The sequence below is a fragment of the Pelophylax lessonae genome (genome assembly GCF_965119305.1).
Source record: "Pelophylax lessonae genome assembly, chromosome: 1".
In the NCBI taxonomy this organism is placed as follows: domain Eukaryota; kingdom Metazoa; phylum Chordata; class Amphibia; order Anura; family Ranidae; genus Pelophylax; species Pelophylax lessonae.
This window is the reverse complement of record NC_138768.1, coordinates 569,529,916-569,551,721: the sequence shown is the minus strand read 5'-3', so window position 1 is coordinate 569,551,721 and position 21,806 is coordinate 569,529,916. Positions and strand designations below refer to the sequence as shown.

Here is a 21,806-nt window from a genome sequence, read left to right as displayed (position 1 = left end):
GCTTGCGCCGTGTCCAAGATTAGACTCTAGTAATGTGCAAGGGCTGGATGGAGAGCAGGCTTTGTAAAGCTGATAAACCATGCAAAGTGTTGAAGGATCCGAACAGTCTTTTGGCTGATGTCGTGGAGGAGTGCTTCATTAGAAGGTCATCCAAGTACTTATATGACATGAATGCCCTGGGTCAACAGAAGAGCAAAAAGCGGAGCAGGTACTCTTTGAACACTCAAAATGCAGAGGAGAGCTACACATTGGAACTGCTGGTCTCTGGTCTGAGAGGGGCAATGACAGATATTGCTGATTGCATCTGTAGTTTTGATAGCCAAAGAAATTTGGTTAGAGCCTTTAAGTCTGAAATGGGGTAGATGCTCACATTTGGTCTGTGGACTGTGAATAAGTGTCAATAAAAACCTCAGAATCTTTCCTCTGAAGGGACTGCTATCTCCACTCTGACTTAAAGAGGAAGTAAATTTCCTCTGCAGACATTTACCTATAGGTAAGCCTAAAAAAAGGCTTACCTACTAGGTAGTGAAAATATCTCCTAAACGTGTACCGTTTAGGAGATATTTAACATCACATGCAGCCAGTGACATCACTGGCGCATGCGCTCTGAATGCACTCTCCGCATGTGCCATTCCTGCCAAGGCCCGTGCAGTGAACAGCAGCTCCCGAGGCCCGCGAACCCGGAAGAAACTCCTGGAAATTTTTCAGCCGTGTGCGGGTGCCGATGGAACAGCTTCGTTCTAACTATTACATAATGAGCAAGTATGCGATACATACTAGCTCATTAGGCTTTTGTCTTACAGGGTTCTTTAAAACTTTTTTGCAGAGTTTACAACAAGTTGTTGCAAAACAATCAGTAAGACCCTACTGCAAGGACCAGTGGTACTCCTTTGTAAATAGGGCTTCTGGGTAGGCTTGATAGACTTCAAAGACTAAAGCTTGAAACAAATGGAAGTAGTAAGCCTTTGTTTTGAGGTTGATGCCTGGGAAGAGCAAGAAGGCCCTTTTCGCTGAGCAGAGGCAGGAGACTTGGGCTTTTTCTTGTTGAATTAAGAGCACCTTTTTCCCAGTGATTTCCTTGATGAATTAATCAAGGGATTCCCCAACAGGGAAGGCATAAAAAAAAAAAAAGCGGTATCATGACCTAAATCAGCTGGAGTATGGGAGAGAAGACACTAAAAGGGACCTTTATAGCAGCGATTTGGTAAGTAAATTATCTTTTCTTTGCTCCTTGGACCTAAATGAGGTAACCCTTGTCGTGTAGGACACAGACCAACTGCAATTTTCAATATTCCTGGAAACCGCCTCTTACCACAAAACCCTGGGCAAATGCACAGACATTCTGCAGACTTGGTGAATTACGTTCACGAGAGTATCCAAACAAAATAATAGGGCTGAGGATAGCAGATGCAATTGTTCTAAGTGAACGAGGTCCTCAAATAGTTTGCTGTTTAGCCCAGTTATCAGTCTGGCAAATGGATACAGCTGTTAACTGCCAGCAGTAGAACTGGGTCTGCAAATTAGGCCTTTAAGAGGGGTTTATAATGTTTATCAACAGAAACCTAAAGAGAGGGAACATCTTTAATAGGAATTGTAAGGTTTTTATTAAGAACTGAAATTGCAGGATTTACAACCAGAACAGCTATATTTCTTCTTAAATTCCTTTTTCAGAGGATAAATCCCAGCAAAATGCTTAGATCGGTGAATATCTTTTAGAAGGCTAATCCCAAAGCACAATTTGAGCATGGATATGACATAATTTTCTTTTATTTTGCCAGCTTTTTAGGGCCCATACAGGCTTGTTTTAGCTAGGGAGATTTAGGTGCTGCTAAGACTAGTTTTCCCCGCATCAGTGTGCCAGAGTGGACAGCAATTGTCAAAAAGCCAAAGACAGATTCATAAAAAGCAGGGGTTAAAACAGTATATGGGCCACCATCACTTTCTTCCATTTCATCCTCAAAGAGGTTTGGAGGTTCTAGCTCTGATTCAGGAACAGAGTTAAAAAAATGGAGGGGGGTGTGGCGGAAGTAACTCTGTCCCCTGAAAACCGAATGTTCTAGGAAGGCCAAAGGTTTTCTGAAGAATTCAGACACGACGACAAAGACAAAATGGGATTTTTGACTTGCTGTAAAATCAATTTATCTGATGTTCATTGACAGACACAGCTCCTGGTATTCATAACCATTGGGTTATACTGCCCATACAGGAGTACAGGTAAGGCCACCTTCTGGGACAACGTAAGCAGGGAAATCTCCCGAATATTTTCAAAAGGAGGCTTCTGCAGAGCTGAAAGCACCAAATTAAGATCCCAAGGCGGCAACGGAGCCCGCACTGGAGGAACCAAACGTCAGACACCTTGAAGAAAGGTACGCACCAGGGAGTGTGTGGCCAAAGGTCATTGGAAAAAGACCGCCGAAGCCGACACCTGGCCCTTGATGGTACTCAAGGCCAATTTCTGTTCAACCTCCCATTGAAGGAAGGTTGAGATCCGAACCACCAAAAAGGAGCGAGGATGAACTCCGAGAGACCCCCCGCCACGCAATGTACGTCTTCCACGTATGAAAGTAGATCTTCCTAGAAGTAAATTTCTTGGCTTTAAACAGGGTAGGAATCACTGACTCAGATAAACCCCTATCCTTCAACACCTGGCGTTCAACAGCCAAGCCATCAAAGCCAGAACCTGTAAAGCAGGATGGAAGATCAGTACTTGGGACAGAAGATCATCCATGAGAGGAAGCTTCCAAAGAATGTCAGGGACCAGCCGCACCAGACTAGCGAGGCCAGTCCGGAGCCACTAAGATGACCGGAATCACCTCTGCCTCTATCCTACGTAAAAGTCTGGGCAGAAGCTTAAGAGGAGGGAACGCAAAAGTCAGCCAATACTGACCCCACAAGGCCACCAAAACAGCTGTGGCGTCTGCCAGAAGATTATTTGACCGAGCCACTAACCTCTGCACCTTTTCTATTGAGACGAAACGCCAACAAATCCCACCTCAGGAGTGCCCCACCGGAGACACAGCTGATTAAACACCTCCGGATAAAGGGACCACCATTCCCCGTGGTCCAACACCTGCCAGCTGAAATAATCCGCCTGCCAATATTCCACCCCGGGAATGTGTACGGCAGAGAGGGCTGGAACAAACCGTTCAGCCCATCTTAGAATGCCTACTACCTTGTGCCCTCTTTATGATTGACATAAATCACGGCCGTGGCATTGTCCTCTCGAATGCGCACTGCACAACCCTGAAGACAATCCGTCCAATGATCCAGACAGTCTGATCGCTTGGAGTTCCAAGACATTGATCGATGTCTGGACTCTTCCAGTGTCCAGATCCCCTGAGCAGAAAGGTTGCAGAGGACGCCTCCCCAGCCAGACAGGCTGGCATCCGTGGTGACCACTGTCCAATAAAACAATGCACAATTTGAGCATGGATATGACATAATTTTCTTTTATTTTGCCAGCTTTTTAGGGCCCATACAGGCTTGTTTTAGCTAGGGAGATTTAGGTGCTGCTAAGACTAGTTTTCCCCGCATCAGTGTGCCAGAGTGGACAGCAATTGTCAAAAAGCCAAAGACAGATTCATAAAAAGCAGGGGTTAAAACAGTATATGGGCCACCATCACTTTCTTCCATTTCATCCTCAAAGAGGTTTGGAGGTTCTAGCTCTGATTCAGGAACAGAGTTAAAAAAATGGAGGGGGGTGTGGCGGAAGTAACTCTGTCCCCTGAAAACCGAATGTTCTAGGAAGGCCAAAGGTTTTCTGAAGAATTCAGACACGACGACAAAGACAAAATGGGATTTTTGACTTGCTGTAAAATCAATTTATCTGATGTTCATTGACAGACACAGCTCCTGGTATTCATAACCATTGGGTTATACTGCCCATACAGGAGTACAGGTAAGGCCACCTTCTGGGACAACGTAAGCAGGGAAATCTCCCGAATATTTTCAAAAGGAGGCTTCTGCAGAGCTGAAAGCACCAAATTAAGATCCCAAGGCGGCAACGGAGCCCGCACTGGAGGAACCAAACGTCAGACACCTTGAAGAAAGGTACGCACCAGGGAGTGTGTGGCCAAAGGTCATTGGAAAAAGACCGCCGAAGCCGACACCTGGCCCTTGATGGTACTCAAGGCCAATTTCTGTTCAACCTCCCATTGAAGGAAGGTTGAGATCCGAACCACCAAAAAGGAGCGAGGATGAACTCCGAGAGACCCCCCGCCACGCAATGTACGTCTTCCACGTATGACAGTAGATCTTCCTAGAAGTAAATTTCTTGGCTTTAAACAGGGTAGGAATCACTGACTCAGATAAACCCCTATCCTTCAACACCTGGCGTTCAACAGCCAAGCCATCAAAGCCAGAACCTGTAAAGCAGGATGGAAGATCAGTACTTGGGACAGAAGATCATCCATGAGAGGAAGCTTCCAAAGAATGTCAGGGACCAGCCGCACCAGACTAGCGAGGCCAGTCCGGAGCCACTAAGATGACCGGAATCACCTCTGCCTCTATCCTACGTAAAAGTCTGGGCAGAAGCTTAAGAGGAGGGAACGCAAAAGTCAGCCAATACTGACCCCACAAGGCCACCAAAACAGCTGTGGCGTCTGCCAGAAGATTATTTGACCGAGCCACTAACCTCTGCACCTTTTCTATTGAGACGAAACGCCAACAAATCCCACCTCAGGAGTGCCCCACCGGAGACACAGCTGATTAAACACCTCCGGATAAAGGGACCACCATTCCCCGTGGTCCAACACCTGCCAGCTGAAATAATCCGCCTGCCAATATTCCACCCCGGGAATGTGTACGGCAGAGAGGGCTGGAACAAACCGTTCAGCCCATCTTAGAATGCCTACTACCTTGTGCCCTCTTTATGATTGACATAAATCACGGCCGTGGCATTGTCCTCTCGAATGCGCACTGCACAACCCTGAAGACAATCCGTCCAATGATCCAGACAGTCTGATCGCTTGGAGTTCCAAGACATTGATCGATGTCTGGACTCTTCCAGTGTCCAGATCCCCTGAGCAGAAAGGTTGCAGAGGACGCCTCCCCAGCCAGACAGGCTGGCATCCGTGGTGACCACTGTCCAATAAAAGGGGAGGATAGATTTTCCCAGCTGAAGCACCGGAGAACGAAGGCACAATATCAAGGACTCCCTCGTTCCCCGACTCTGCTGGATCTGATATTCCAGATACTGAGGAGTCTTGTCCCATTTGGACAGACTCTCCCTTTGAAGGGACCTCTTAGGGAACTGTGCAAACAGGACCGGCTCGAAGGTAGACACCATCAGGCCTGACACCCGCATGAAAGTCTGGAGAGATGACAATTTGTTGGACAGTAGGAGATGAATTGCAGCCTGAAATTTTCTGGAGTTTGTCCAGAGGAAGGAGCACTCTGGCTAAGGCAGAGTCCAGAGTCAGGCCCAGAAAGTCCAGCTTTGTGGATGGAAACAGAGCAGACTTCTGAAAGTTCAGAATCTAGCCCAACTTCCGCAGAGTTCTTACTGTGATCTCCAGGTTGTCCACTAGAGCAGAGACTTCGCTCGCAGAAGGAGATTGTCCAAGCAGCCCAGTACTGTGATCAACCGTTGGCGTAGCAAGGCTAGCACTGGGGCTAACACTTTTGCAAAGACCCGAGGAGAAGAGGCGAGACCAAAGGGTAACGCTACAGACTGATAATGCTACTCTCCCACAGAAAAGCGGAGAAAACACTGGTGACTGGCACATATTGGAAGGTTGATTGTGATAGCCGTGGCTCTCTAATTGCTCCCGCCGGTATCATTTGTTGATTTATGCCAGATTCAAGTCTACCCACTGTAAGTGCAATACTTTTTCCTTTATTAAATGTTGTTGGAATTACTACACTATCAGCAGTTTTCTTTTGCTTGGCCACCGGGGGGATTACACTTACTGACAAGAGCTTGGAGATCCATCCATCCCAGGCAACAAGACAGGCTGCTAATACAGGCGAATTCACCTTGCTCTGCCTACAATCAATAACCATCTGGTAAGAGGCTGACCTGCTCTTCTCTCTTGGAAAGAGGTATTTGAAGGTGTCCCCATCTTCCCTGGGTATTAGTATTGGATCTGATGACACTCACGCCCTTATGTTATTTTATCTGGTAAGAGGCTTATCCAATCACGGTGGAGGTTTCACTGCCCACATCTATACTATTGGATTTTGCACTTCTGAATTCTTTCACATGCATGTTGGTTGAACATGTTTTTGGACATTCACGATTGATTATGGACTCATACTTTGATACATAATTTATGATTGTTTATCTTATTGGAATTTATTCCTCATATAGATTGTTATTTGGTGTTTTATTTTGTGCTAAAGGGTTTGTCCTTTCACCTACTCACCATCTTTGTTGAATTGTCACTATATGATTATATATTTGACATAGTATTAATAAGTTTAGAGCACCTGATTCACATTTTCCACATCACATATATTTTCTAAGGTTGCAGCTTTTCTTATTGTTCCAGCGCACTTTTTTTACACAACATATTGGAATGTGAAGGAATGCATTCTTGATATCGATAGAAGCTTAGAAATCTCTCCGACGCAGGGATGCCACCACCGTTCGAATGGACTCCATTCTCAACTTCTGTACCCACACAAAGCAGTTTAATGCCTTGAGGTCCAGGACTGGATGCACTTTGCCTTCCTTCCTGGGGACTGTTTACAGGTTTGAGTAAAAACCCTGAAAACGGTTCGAAGTCAGAACTGGGACAATCACCCCTTGAAGAAACCGGTCTTGTACCGCCCCAAACAGGCCCTGTAAGTGGTCTAGACAAAGGTGCAAGTTGAAAGGAAAGAACCTTGCCGGGGGACAAGAACGAAACTCGATCTTGTAGCCGGACCAAATGACTTCATGGACCCACTTGTCTTGAACTAGGGAAGTCCATGGGTCTGGAAACCAGCGGAGATGTCCCCCCACCCCCGATACTGGTGAGGGCGCACCTTTATGCTGAAGGAGCCTTGTACACAGGTCTGGAGAAGCCCTATCTTGGCTTGCCAGACCAGGTTCGTTTGGATCCTCAAGAAAAGGCCCTAAAAGGCTTTGAGCCTTTATCAGTTGAACCTAAGGGGCAAAAAAACTTTATGAACTGAGAAGGAAGGCCCACCACGAGGTTCCTTGCCCTTAGTAGCCTGCAGAAGAAAAGTACTCTTCCCCCCTGAGACCTTTAACCACTTGCCGACCACACGCCACAGTTTTACTGCGGCAGGCTGGCTCAGCTGTACGAAAGTATGTAGCTCTAAGTCGGTCCCGTGGTGTTAAGGATGCCGATGCAAAGGGCCGGCGGCCACAATTGCCGCCAGGCACCCGCAATAGCTCCCCGCTGAGAAAGAACGGTCAGCTGTTGTAAACACAGCCGACTGTTCTTCTCTCTGAAATGATCACAGAGCGCCTGCAATCCTTCTAAATAGGATCACAGATCTCTATGGTAATTTCACAAGCCCCTCCCCCCACAGTTAGCAAACACTCCCCTAGGCTCACATTTAACCCTTTGATCACCCACTAGGTTAACCCCTTCCCTGCCAGTGTCATTACTGCAGTAACAGTGCATATTTTTAGCACTGATTACTGTAGTAATGTCACTGGTCCCCTCAAAAGTGTCAAAAAGATCAGGTTAGGGGTCCGGCCTGTGTGACATTTTTTACTAGTTAAAAAAAAAAAAAAGGAAAAAAAATAAAATGAAATCTTTCACCTAGTTTGTAGATGCGATAGCTTTTGCGCAAACCGATCAAAATAAGCTTATTGCGATTTTTTTTTATCACCAAAAATGTGTAGCAGAATACCTAAAATGTAAAATGCATTCTATGCATTAAGGTGAAAAACCTTCTGTTATGTAGCATCTTGGAACGTTTTATTCTGTTTACAAGCACATTGGAAGAATACTCTACAAAATCCAATTGTACTGAAGTCGTGCTTTAAATGAGATTCATACCATGTAACTTCAGGTGATACGCAACTTCAGGTGATACATTATGCTAAATCAATAACTGTAGTTTACTCATCCAGTACTATCCAACCTCAAGGTTGCCTTTTGCCAAGCATGACATGACATCAGATGATTACAAATAAAACTTAGATTTGAGGTGGTCATCAAATGTGTACTATTCAATAGTTTATTCAGATCAATTTACCTTATCTGTAATGGTGGCAATATACCTCATGCACTCAGAGTCTGAGGGAAACTGGTTTACCTCTTTCACAAGGTAACGTACCACTTTAACATGACCCTACAACACAAAAAAAAAAAAACACAGTTAAATGGAAAGCAAACTGATAAATAATGAATGTATTTAAGAAGCATGCACACTACAATCTGTGCAAGTACAATTTTGAAATATTGAACACAGAGGTTACAAAGGAAAAAAAGTACCTTTCTAAAAGCAGCCATGAGGGGGGTAATCTTTCTATTGTCTGCTGCATCTACATCTGCTCCAGCTTGCACAAGTAGTTGAACTACATCCAAATGACCTCCGTTTGCTGCTAGCCAAAGTGGAGTGTTCCCCTTTTTGTTTCGTACATCAATATGAGCTCCCCTGTAATAACAAAACTGTTTAAAAGCACTGCCTTATATCAATGCTGTTGAAATACTAAGAAATAGAACATTCAAATTCAAATCAAATAGTAATTTGTCTTATTTAAGTGTAAGGTAATTAAAAGAGAACCCAGGGTAGGAAAAAAAACTGTAGTAAGAAATGCACAAAACCAACGGTCATTTATGACGGTTTACAGAATTATAGGAGATGTTCTATGACCCTATATGCCCACATGCTGAACATTGTACACAGATCAGTAATTGTTTGTAGTAAAGGATTTTAAAGGCCATGTAGGTAATGGCACCACAAAATCAATACTATAAAATCATAGCATTTGTTACACAAATATTAAAAATAATCTTCTTGGAAACCTATTAAAATGACACGTGGAATGTGGCTTCCTAACTACTGAATGCCCGTAGGACGCCCTTGGGTTAAAGTGGTTATACCGGGATGATGCCTGCCACTACAGGGATCATCCTAGTATCTAATTTTTCAGGTGGCAGAAGAGGGTCCCGGGCTTTACCGTCCGATCACGGAGCCCAGGAGTGCTGCAGCCAGCGGCGATGGCTGCATAGGACTGATGGTGTTCCGCTCTCTCTGTGACCCCGTAAACCGGGAGTAACGAGTATGTCATTACTTGTGGTTCCAGAAAAGCAGCTGATCAGACCGATCGGTTTGAGCGGCTGATTTGGAGGCCAGAGGAGAGATCTGGGGTCATAAATAGAAACGCTGATTGCACCACACGTGAGGTATTGTCTGGAATGTCAGGGGGAGAAATAATTCTACCACCAGACCTCCTGTGCAACCTCTAAACTGGTAACCCTGTAAAGGCGTTTAAAGTTACGCCTATGGAGAATTTTAAGCACCGTAGTTTGCCACCATTCAATGGACAGACGCAATTTAAATCGTGACATATTAGGCATGTATTTACTCAGCATAACAATCTTTCACATACAGAAATAGGGGTAAATGTGTTTTTTTTTTTTTTAATCCATTAACCACTTCTGGACTGAAAAGTTTTTCCCCTTAATGGCAAGCCCATTTTTTGCGATTTGGTACTGCGTTACTTTAATGGACAATTGTGCTGTCGAGCGACGCTGTACCCAAATAAAATTGATGTCTTTTTTTCCCCACATTAGAGCTTTCTTTTGGTGGTATGTGATCAACTCTGCGATATTTACTGTTTGCGCTATAAACAAACAAACAAAAACAATTCAGAAAAAAAAAATATATATATTTTTCACTTTCTGCTATAGAAATATAAAAATCAAATTTTTTTCATTATTTTAGGTAGGCCAATATGTATTATGCTACATATTTTTGGTAAAAAAAAATCCCAATAAGAGTATATTGATTGGTTTGCGCCAAAGTTATCGTGTCAAGAAACTAGGGGAAAAATGTATGTAATTTTTAATTTTTTATACTAGTAATGGCGGCGATGCGCGATTTTTAGCGAATTGCGGCGGACAGATTGGACACCTTTGGGGGGGGGGCGCGGGACCAGTGACAATACTAGTAATCAGTGCTAAAAATATGCACTGTTACTGTACTGACACTGGCAGTGAAGGGGTTAACACCAGGGGAAACCAAAGGTTTAAATGTGTCCCTAGGGGTGCTTTCCAACTGTGGGGGATGTACTTATGGAATGAACACGGGGACCTGTGTTCCTAAAGAGGAGGAACACAGGAGCCCTGTGTAAACACGGCAGACTGCTGTTCTGTCAGAAAAGAACAAAGGCAGACCGCCATTTCTGTCTCCACAGGGAGCAATCGTGGGTGCCCGGTGGCAATCGCGGCCGCCGGTCCTGCAGTTTAGCTTCCCCTATGGCGCATGCCCCCACTCATTCTCTCCCGCGAAGTGACGTACAGTTATGTCGTTTTGCGGGCAGAGCCGACCTGCTGCAGTATCTAAAACCCCCCACGACTCACACAAAGCAATGAACGCCTTCCAAACTCGATGATACACCTTCCTGGAAGTAGATTTCCTAGTCTTCGACAGCTTAGGAATCACCGACTCAGACAGCTCTCCGTCTTTCAATAGCCAGGCCATTTAAGTCAGCGACCATAAATCAGGATGGAATACTGGTCCCTGAGACAGAAGGTCTTCCTTAAGAGGAAGCTTCCAAGAAACATCCGCTACCAGCGGTACGCTGTGACTCAGGGCGTTCCAGGTCATCGCGTCCCGTGGAGACATCGACTCGCAGGCTCGTTCCCATCCGGAAAGGGGCACCGTCGTGGCAAGGCCTAGTGCGGGACTAGAACCTGTAGGTCACGCTCATAGGCAAAGCTGGGGATACCTTAAGGATCTAGATTCTCCAGTGGGAAACCCCCAGCTGGCATTGCTTGCAGATCGCTGGGAGGATCCCTCTGAACACTAGCTAGCAAAGTGAGTAAAGAGAAATAAAACAAAATATTCTGAAAAGAATAAAAAACAGACTAAAGTCCCAGCAGGAAATATAGGTCCTACTCCTTCTCTAGGCAGAAACAAACTGATTTGCTGAAGCAGAGGGTGTGTGGGTTATGCCTGTGGGGACAGCCCCGTGGGTGTGGAGATTTACATTTTTCCTGCCTAGAACTACTCCTGCAGGGGGCAGCCTAACCCAATAGCTAATGAAGATGGAGGCTGCGTCTGTCAATGGATGATAGAGAAACTGGATTTTGTAAGATCTTACAGTAAAATCCTTTTCTCTGATGTCCATTGACAGATGCAGCAGATATGCTTCTCTGCCCATTGGGTTAGGCGCCATCTACAGGAGTAATACTAGGTAGTGGAAAAAAAAAAAAAAATGACACGCCTACCGGGGCTGTCCTTTCCGGCATAACCCCACACACACCCTGCCACAAGCCAGTTTCGTAGCAAGCAGTGAAAAAAAAAGACACAAACCACCCCCAAACAGAGGGGCGGGTGCTGCGTCTGTCAATGGACATCAGAGAAAATAATTTTACGCTAAGTTCTTACAAAAATCTAGTTTTCTCTATCATTCATTGACAGACGCAGCAGCTATGCTTCTTGACCAGTGGGACGTCCCAAAGCAGTGTAGGCATGAGGGGTGGGAAGAACGCAACCAAAAACAGTTAACATATTTCCAAAAGGTTAAAAACTTAGCCAACTGGGTAACAAGCTCAACCAGGAACAACAGGAGCTTACCCAAAATAAAAATAGGATTCCCTGAAAGAGAAAAAAATCAAGTCTCTTTAAACACAGCAGCCTGCAAAACCTTGCAGGCCAAAAGGAGGCATCCGAAGATGACAAATGCACGGATGAGCCGCAGCCTTACATACTTGAGTAAAAAAGGCATGATGGCGAAAAGCCCAAGAGGCACTGAGCGCCATAGTAGAATGTACTTAGTAGAACTGTCTGCCTAATCCATCTGGATATAGCCGCAGCAGACGCAGCCAAACCCTTACGAGATCCCTCAGTAAGGACAAAAAGAGAATCTGATTTCCCGAAAGGACTCCGTGACCAACCGGTAAACCCTGATCGCCCGAACCACATCCAGAGAATGCAATGCGATTTCCATGGGATGCTTCGGCTGAGGACAGAGAAGGCAAGACAATGTCTTCATTTAAATGGAAATCCGATACCACCTTAGGAAGAAAAGACGGATTAGGTCGGAGAACAACCTTATCTCTGGACGACCAAATAAGGTGGACAGGAAAGCGCCAACTCAGACACTTTGCGGGCAGAAGTAATGGCCACCAAAAAGGCTACCTTCAAAGATAACGAAAGCAGAGAAATGTCTCTAATATTCTCAAACGGAGGCTTTTGAAGAACAGACAAAACCAGATTGAGATCCCACGGAGGTAACAGGGATCTCCTCGGGAGAGCCAGGTGACGCACCCCCTGAATAAAAGTGTGAATCAAGGCATTAGCAGCCAACAGACGTTAGAAGTAAATAGCCAAGGCCGACACCTGGCCCTTTACTGTGCCCAAGGCCAACCCTTGCTCAACTCCTTTCTGAAAGAAAGCCAAGACCCTCGCAACCAAAAACAATTGAGGGTGCAAGGTTTGCGATTCACACCAGGAAATATACATCTTCTACGTACGGTGATAAACCTTCCTGAAAGTCGCTTTTTTAGCCCTAAACAAGGTAGGGATCACAGACTCAGACAGACCTCTGTCTCTTAGCACCTGGCCTTCAACAGCCATGCCGTTAAAGCCAGCGACGGCAAAGCAGGATGGAAGACTGGCCCCTGAGACAGTAGGTCCTCCCTTAGAGGCAGTCGCCAGGGAGGCTCAACTACCATCTTTACCAGGTCTGAAGACACAGAAGATAGGGGAAAGTGGGGCTTTACGGGCCAGTGGGAGTAGAAGGATCACACCAAAACCAACTTCTAAAAATAATTTACATTTTATTAAATTGCATCATAAAAGACAAGGGCGTGTCTGCACATGTTAACACAAACAAAATGACACAGAACAATGCTGATAAAATCAATTATAGGGAGTCATTAAATAGAAATACATCCCAGAAGGGAGAAAAAAACCAAGAGCCTGTATAGGATGGAAAGAGTAGGTCTCAGATGGAATGCGGTCAATGTAGGTCCCCAGCAAGCCGACGCATTTTGCTCAAGGCTTCCTCAGGGCCAGAGAGACCATGACAGACCGGTATTTCCTTTTCAATGACTCGGGAGATGGCAGATTGGCGACACAAAGAAAACACTGGATATTGTCCCCTTAATAATTGTATATAGCCTTCAATGTGTACATATATTCACTCATTTTTACCAGGTCTGTGTACCAAGACCGACGAGGGCAGTCTGGGGCCACCAGTATGTAATTTTCACAACATTTTCCACCGCCAGCCTGCGGAGAAACCCTGACAACAGCTGTATCAGAGGGAAGGCATAAATCAGCCGATACTGGCCCCAAGGAGCTACCAATGCGTCTGAGGCATTGGCCAGAGGGTCCCAAGCCCTGGCCACAAACCTTTGAACATTCTTGTTTAGACGAGACGCAAACAGGTCGACCTCCGGGGTGCCCCAACAGACACAAAGGAGACAAAATACCTCCGGATGAAGGGACCATTCCCCTTGATCCAGAACCTGACGACTCCGGTAATCTGCCTGCCAATTCTCCACTCCCGGAATGTGAACTGCGGAGACAGTCGGAACATGTTCTTCGGCCGTGTCAAAATCTCGGCCACCTCCTGGGCTGCCCGGGCACTCTTGGTGCCTACTTGATTGCTGTAGGCCACAGCTGTGGCACTGTCCGGTTGGATCCGAACCAGTGAAGCAGGCAAAGCTTGATTGCTCTGAGTTCTATAACATTTATTGGTAAGGAAGACTCCTCTGTCGACCAGATTCTCTGGGCACAGATATTGTCCAGCACTCCACCCCAGCCCAACAGGCTGGCATCCGTGGAGACCACCGTCCACAACAGCGGTATAAAGGACTTTCCCTGACTCAGGGCGAGAGACAGAAGCCACCAAAAGCATTGGTCTCGAGAGGCGGCTCAAACATACGGTCTAAGGACCGTGGATCCTTGTTCCACTTGAAAAGAATCTCTTTTGTAGAGACCTGGAATGAAACTGAGCGAATGTGACTGCCTCGAAGGTCGACACCATTAGACCCAAGGCTCATGCATGTCCGCAAAGAGGAGAGATCATTTTCCATCAGCAACCGGAACTCTCCCTGCAACTTCTTAAGTTTGTCCCCGGGAAGAAAGACCCTCCCCAAAGACGAGTCCAGAGTCGGGTAATCCAGTCTCACAGACAAGGTCAGTGCAGATTTCTTGAAGTTGATGGTCCATCCGAACTCTTGAAGGGTCTGAACCATGATTTTCAGGTTGCCCAAGAAAGCTGGGTGAGAGTGCGCTCTCAGAAGATCGTCCAGGTATCCTAGGAGCGCAATCCCTCGTTTGCCCAATAATGCCAACACCGGGGCCAAAACCTTGGTGAAGACTCTGGGAACGGAGGTGAGACCAAAGGGTAACGCCACAAATTGAAAGTGCTCCTCTGCTGGGATGTGTAGGTACGTATCTTTGATGTCGATTGAGGCTAGAAAATCCCCCTGATTTAAAGACGCTACTACCGACTGAATGGATTCCATCTGAAACTTCTGCACCCGCACAAAGCGGTTCAGTGACTTGAGGTCCAAAATTGGACGCACCTTGCTCTCTTTCCTGAGCACTATGAACAGGTTTGAATAGAAACCTCGAAATCGTTACTGCGGAGGAACCAGCACAATCACTCCTTGTGTCAAGAGGTCCCTGCACTGCCTCCCGGAGATGCCGCAAGCGTTCCGGAGGCAGACGAAGATTTGAGGGAAAGAATCTGTCTGCTGGGTGAGACCAAATTTCGATCTTGGGTTCACGAACTGATTCGTTCAGTGTACATCTGTCCTGAATAAAGGATGTCCAGGGTTCCTGAAAGAAACGCAGACGTCCCCCCACCTCATAACTGGGTGAGGGCGCCCCTTCATGTAGAAGAGGATTTGTCCGCCGAACCGGACAGGTCAGTATTGGGGCTTACCCGACAAAGTCTTTTTGCTCCCTCCAGTGGCCCTTAATGGTTTACCTTGTGCCCCTGAGGCACGAAAAAAACGCCTATGAGCCGTGAAAGAGGGCCCCCGCCTATCATGGGTCGCTTTGCTTTTGGAGGATTGGGGGAGAATAGTACTCTTACCCGCCGTTAACCCATTAATCAACTCATCCAAGTAGTCCCCAGATGTTGACCAAGAAAAGGGAGATTTGTTAAGGTCTTCTTAGGAGCTTGGTCCGCCGACCAGCTCTTCAGCCAAACCATGCGGCGTACGGCAATCCCTACCGCTGACACTCTGGAAACCAGAGGGGCCGCGTCCAAGGTCGCATCGCACAGAAACACCAGGGCCTGGGTCATCTGGTCCGTGAGTTCAATCAAGGTCGGGGGAACCATCTCAGTGTACAAGTTAACCCTAAGAACCCTAACCCATTCCGTTACCGTCTGTGAAACCAGAATGGACACAAATATCAGTTTTAGTACCGAGCCCGCCAAAACACGCAAGACATGCAAGTGGCGGGAAAGGGATTCCACTAATCTGTCCACCGGGTCCATAAACGACAGGGAATCTTCCACGGGTAGCACAGTAGATTTGTTTAACCTGCAAACAGGGTGACCCACCCTAGGTGGCACTGTCCAGCAGGTCGAGACCGAGTCAACAAAGGGATAACAGCGTTTAAAACGCTTCGGCACCACTAGCACATGCTTAATGTGCCGCCATTGCTCATTCACAATATCGTGAAAATCCTTGGGACAAGAAAACACCTGACCCGATTTCTGGGCTTTGTGGGAGCCAAAAACTACTTGCATACCTGACTGTTTGGGCTGTCAATTTTATAGTTTCCCTCACTGATAAAATCAGTGCTTCCACCATAGCGCGTCCCCGGTGTCAGATGGAGAATTAACTGCTTGGGACTCCATTGCAATGTTTCAGTAAAAAAAAAAAGTGTACTGCCCCTTTAAATAGCGCCCCGCACTGATCAATCATGATGTAACCGGAGTTACCCTTTAAGCCAATGGCAGGTAGCAAGAGTGCGCAGGGAATGCCAAAAAGCCCCCTAATACTGTACCACCTCAGAGAGGTACCAGCAGCGTCTGCAGCATTGAGAGAACTGAGCACGGTAAGTGACATCAAGCACAAGAGGCAGAATTGCCTGTGTAGCTCCAGACTACATGAATACGGTCTCAATGCAAAAGTATAGGAAGCCCAGGGAAAATGGCCCCTGCACCTCACACACAGGGAGCCGATGCCCACACTTAAGATGTTGTCCGAAAAATGTTGTCATATAGTCAGGACCCAGACATGAGGCCACATCAGGGTTCTACCAAGAAGACCCCGCAGGATAAGGTTACACTGTGAGCCCCCATCCCCCCCCCCCACCAGGCGCCAACATATAGCGCCCCCCAGAGCAGGAGCAAGGAGGGCAGGGCCAGAATTCGGACAGGCCAGGAGGATCTTTTAGGAGACCAGGGTCCTACTATTCCCCCAGGAGTGGGTCCACCCAGGAGAATCTTTTAGGAGACCAGGGTCCTACTATCCCCCCCAGGAGTGGGTCCACATCTCTTCCCCCCTCCCCCCCTGAGGCCGCTAGGGGCATGGTCTACTCACCATACCATGGATTGGGTGGGCTCCGCTCCGGACAGACCACCTCCCACCCGGAATGGGGGTGCTGTCAGCCGAGGGGTACGCTGCGACTCACGGCCTTCCAGGTTGATGCGTCCTGGCGAGACATCCACTCGCAGGGTCGTCCCCAGCCACAAGGGCTCCGTCGTGGCGAGGCCTGGTTGAACCATAACCTGCTCATGCTTGTCGGCCAGGCTGGGAGACCGTAAGGATCTATATTATCCAGTGTGAAACCTCAGCCGGCTGTCGCTTGTAGTTCACCAGGAGGATCCCCCTGACACTAGCTAGCGATAGTGAGTATAAGAGAAAAACAGAAATATTCTTATAAGAATAGAAAACTGAGACAGAAGTCCCTCCAGGAAACCTAAGTCCTACTCCTTCACTAGACAGCAAGAAACTAGCGTGGGGTTATGTCAGAAAGGACAGCCCATGTAGACATGTCAGTGAATTTTTTTTTCACTACCTAGTATTACTCCTGTAGATGGCGCATAACCCAATGGCCAAGAAGCATAGCTGCTGCGTCTGTCAATGGACGATAGAGAAATAAGAGGGAAAAAAAAAAAAGTTCAGATGAAGCTCCTGAACTGAGACTTCTACCACTAGCTACTAAGCGACATGTCTCCTACGGACAGAGTAAACACAACTGATTAGTTAAGCAGTACAACTTCCTTTTAAAGTGTTTTTGAGGATACGTTTCCTTTTGGAGGAGCTGCTCTCATGCTGTCCTGAAAGACGACTTGGGAAAGATACGTCAACGTCTACAATTTTTTCCAATCTACAATTTTTGCTCTTCCACATACAAGAGCAGACTGCTGTCAACATTTAGCATGATGAGAAAGATTTAAAGAGTGAAGCTGGCTACATATGTAATTTGAAATTAATATAAAAACTACAAAGAAAAAAAGCGTAAAGCTTTATAATAATAAAAATAAGTGAAATTGCTCATGTAAAAAACACACATTTCCTCCCCCTTAACAGTAACCACTGAAGCTACCTGCTAATTAGCAGCTCGCAGAACTTGTAGTGCCCCTTGTCTGCTGCGATGGTCAGAGCAGTATCCCTCGAAGATGGCACTGGAGGAGCATTGACATCTGCACCTTTATCAAGAAGAACCCGTCCCACTTCTGCATAACCACCAGAAGCAGCTTCCATTAAGGGAGTCAGACCAGTCTGTAAAACAAAAAAATATGGAAGCAGAAGACAAAAGTTAAAGTAATTTTCTAAACCTGTAAACTATTGCTTAAAAATAAAAGGACTAACAGGAGAGAAAAAAGAGAATAAATTAGGGGGAAACAAAACAGTGATAAAAAACTTCTGCGACTTACATGGCTTTAAGAAAAAGGTGACTGGTCTTGCATGAATAAAGTATAGACATTCACAAGAGCTAAATAAGTCATTTACACCATCTATAATAAATCCAATAGCCAGCTAGACAAATGACAATCCCAAGTTGAAGAGCTTTCCTTACCTTTGCTCTGTGTTCCACATTAGCTTTTCTGTCGAGGAGGAGACTGACCACTTCGGTTCTGCCTTGGAAACAGGCCAGTGTAAGTGCTGTGTTTCGGTTTGTTTCTATCTGTGCGTTGATGTCTGAGCCCATGTCCAACAGCAACTTAACAGCAGCAGTATGACCATTCATGGCAGCCAACATCAAAGGTGATATTCCCAACTTGCTACCAGTTCTGTATGTAAAGAGTTACACATGGGAAAAGATTTAATTTAATATACATCAATCTGAACTTGAATTTTTCCAAACAACTGGCACAATAAAAAATTGGAAGTGTTAACGGTAAACCAGAAAAAGGCAAAAAAAAAAAGAAAAAAAGAGGAATTCTGACTTACTTGTGAAACGACATCTTGGAGAACACTACTGGACACAGGCGGTTATATTCTAAGAGCCTGGGTTATAGACTACTACCTGAAGGTGATTGGAAACTGCCAAAACCTTTGGACATGCTCTCCTCGATGTACACCTATAACCCTATCCCGCTCTGTGAGCCCTAGGTTTTTTGGTAGCATCCTTGGGGGATAGACCCCCTTCTCCTAGTTTTCTTAACTAGTTTTTCTTTAGTCTCTTTTGGATTCTTCATTGTCTTATAGTATAACATTAGACAATCCATCCGGATTCAACGCAGAGTAACAGAATCAGAGGGGCCGGTGGCCTGTGCTGCACTCCAAGTTATGTAATTTACCGGCAAAGCCTGGTACAGTTTTTTTTTTTTCTTCCCCATTCAACTCGCTGTTGGCTCCGGTCAGAGCTGCTGTACTATTAGAAGTTAGTATAGCGATCTCCCCTGGTGAGCTATTAAGTTCTGACGGGGGAGGGATGTGGAGGGGGGGATAGATAGGAAGTCTCCTATTACAAGGTTAACGCTACTAAATCCAACATCCTTAGCGTAAATGTTGACACCATATCCGCAAAAACCCTACAAAATGAGCTTCCCTATCCATGGACTACGGACCCTTTAACGTATCTAGGCATCAAACTTGCATACCCTCTTGCAGCTTTGTATAAAACTAACTACGCCCCATTGACAGCCTCAATAGCACAAGACCTCTCCAAGATACATAATTTTTACGTTTCTTGCTCAGGACGCTTAGCTGCATACAAGATGCTTATCTTACCCAAAATTCTTTATATATTTAGGACCCTCCCGATACCAGCACCTTCTCCTTTCTTTTCGGCATTACAAAAACAATTATCCCAATTCGTCTGGGATGGCAAGAGGTCATGTACGGCCCTGCAGTTCCAGATGAAAAATTAGCGGGCGGATGTGGCATGCTGGTACTAAGAGACTATCACGTGGCGGCACTCCTAAGGCAGGTTAGGGATTGGTTTCAGGATGCCCATGTGAAAACATGGTGTCACATGGAATCGGAGTGGAAGGGTAACTACTCTTTTGCCTCTCTACTCCTTGCCCCAGCCTTACTCAAAAAGATACTACACCCAACTATACAAGCTACTATACAGGGGTGGTCGTACTTTCTTAATTCTTCAACTGACTCCTCACGCTCCATCAATGTCCCGATCCCACTATCATCACTCAAGAGGGTTATTCCTGACATATCTTTGGCAATGTGGGAGGGGAAAGGCATCTCAACCCTAGCACAACTTTACAACAAAAATAAGCTGACCCCATTTGTGGTCCTTAAAACAAAATATGACCTCCTACCCACAGATATCTAAGTACAACCAAGTCTGCCACCTTTTGTAACACATTAAACAGTAGTTATATTTCCATACCGGAAGCCCTCTGGAAATTCTGGAATGCCAATACAGTTAAAACCAAAGGTATTGCTTTAATCTACAATATGCTGAACTCTAAACATGTTTTTTAAATCGACTGCGCATAAAAAATGGGAAGTTGACCTGGGCAAATCATTCACAGATCGTCAATGGTCAACAGCAATAGCCACTACTTATAAATACTCTCGGTGCTCCAACTATTGGGAACGGTCTCATAAATTTACCAGGTGGCACTATTCCCCTTATATTACAGCTGAATTCTCCACAGGCCAATCTAATCAGTGTTGGCGGGATTGCGGTCAGGTAGGCACGCTGATTCACATGCTGTGGATTTGTCCTCGCCTGCGGGGCTTCTGGGGAGATGTATTCAACCTGATTAACACGATCACTGGCACTCATCTCACTCCCACGGTGGAATTAGCTATACTAGGAATTGAGGCCACCTCTTACCCGAAACACTCCAGATCCATCGCCATGCATATCCTATGTGCTGCTAGAGCTCTCGTTATGTGCAAATGGAAGACTAATGACCCCCTTTCCATAACAGAAGTTATATCCCATATAAAGGGGATAGATGAATACGAAAAGCTATTGGCATTTAAGGAAGGTCATGTCCTCCTGTACAATACAAATTGGTCACCTCGGCACAGCGCACCGGCTAATGGACTATGTTAGTTGACTTTATTGAGAGTTACTTACCTTTACTATATTAAATGCTGCTGATTATTTGTATATTTCCGTGTTTCCTCGTTTGTACTTCATTTTTACATTTTGATAATTTTCATTTGCTTCAACGACTTCGACCTAGAGCATCCGTGCATCCTATAGCCTCACCTGGCCAGACGCACCTTCCAGAACCGTAGTTGAGAGATCGCTGGGGGTGTGCCGGTCCGGTCATTCTACACCCAGCTGTGGACGCATATGGAGGCAAGCTCTCATGTGTGTAACCATACATTTCACCTTCTCCTGGTCATTTTTTGTCGTTTAGGTTGTACTTATCCTTACTTCACGTACTTCTCTTGTTATACTTTATAATACATGTTACTTGCCGGTTAATTGTTGTGTTGAAACTTTAATAAAATATTTATTTAAAAAAAAAAAAAAAAGTGGTTCTAAAGTCAAAATGGTTTATTACCTTAATGCATTCCCAGCATAAGGTAAAAACGTCTGTATGGGATTGGCCAAGGGTCATCTCCTAGAAGTATGACAACAGGTTCTTCTGTGCCACTCTGGTGAAATGTTAACCACCGTTCTCTTCTCTATCTTGCAGAGAAGTCAAGGAAGAACCTGCACTTGAGGGTAGGCATATATTTCCCTGAACAAAGTCCATGGGATTACCAGGGCGGGCATCCAATGACAGTGCTTGATCTTTGGTCCAGGCACAAACCGGGATAACTTGTTGAACCTAGAAGTCAGGTTGTACACATTTGGGATCCCTCATTTCTGACATACGTTACTCCACTTGGTGCCGACTAAAGAAATCTATCTTCTGTTTACTCTTGGGATGCCCCTGAAGATGGGGGTCCAGTGGTGTATGGTATTCCTCTGAGGACCAAAATATTGATGGGGAGCTTTGCTTTCTTGAGTGAACCGGTTTCCTGAACTGTGAGCGATTGAAACACTTCTATGAGACTGATGGCTGTTATCACCATCCATGAAAGTGGGAAAGGATGACTTCATATCCAGGGCTGGACTGGAAATCCACTAAACTAGGTAGCCCTGATGGAGTGTTTGTTCCAACGTCAACAGAATTTTGCGTTGAGGGGACAGAAGAAAAAAAAGACTTAGCAAAGGGAACAGTTTCAAATGAGGCAACCAAGAAACACTCATGGGGAATCTCACAGCAGGTTGTCTTTTGGACCTTAAGGACCCAGCATGAGACCCAAGAGAGAAAA

At 45.7% G+C, this 21,806-nt stretch overlaps 1 protein-coding gene across 4 annotated transcripts in view; it reads right to left on the bottom strand.

The window, feature by feature from the left end:
• The window catches only part of ANKRD17 (ankyrin repeat domain 17), a 331,682-nt gene that overhangs the window by 109,275 nt on the left and 200,601 nt on the right, over positions 1 to 21,806 (bottom strand). For all 4 annotated transcript variants that reach the window (XM_082265183.1, XM_082265182.1, XM_082265185.1 and 1 more), the window contains 4 exons: positions 18,133 to 18,346; positions 17,659 to 17,834; positions 8,397 to 8,559; positions 8,158 to 8,253 (listed from right to left, as the gene is read on the bottom strand). In XM_082265183.1, coding sequence (XP_082121309.1) covers positions 8,158 to 8,253; positions 8,397 to 8,559; positions 17,659 to 17,834; positions 18,133 to 18,346 — 649 coding nt within the window. The remainder of the gene's footprint in view (positions 1 to 8,157; positions 8,254 to 8,396; positions 8,560 to 17,658; positions 17,835 to 18,132; positions 18,347 to 21,806) is intronic.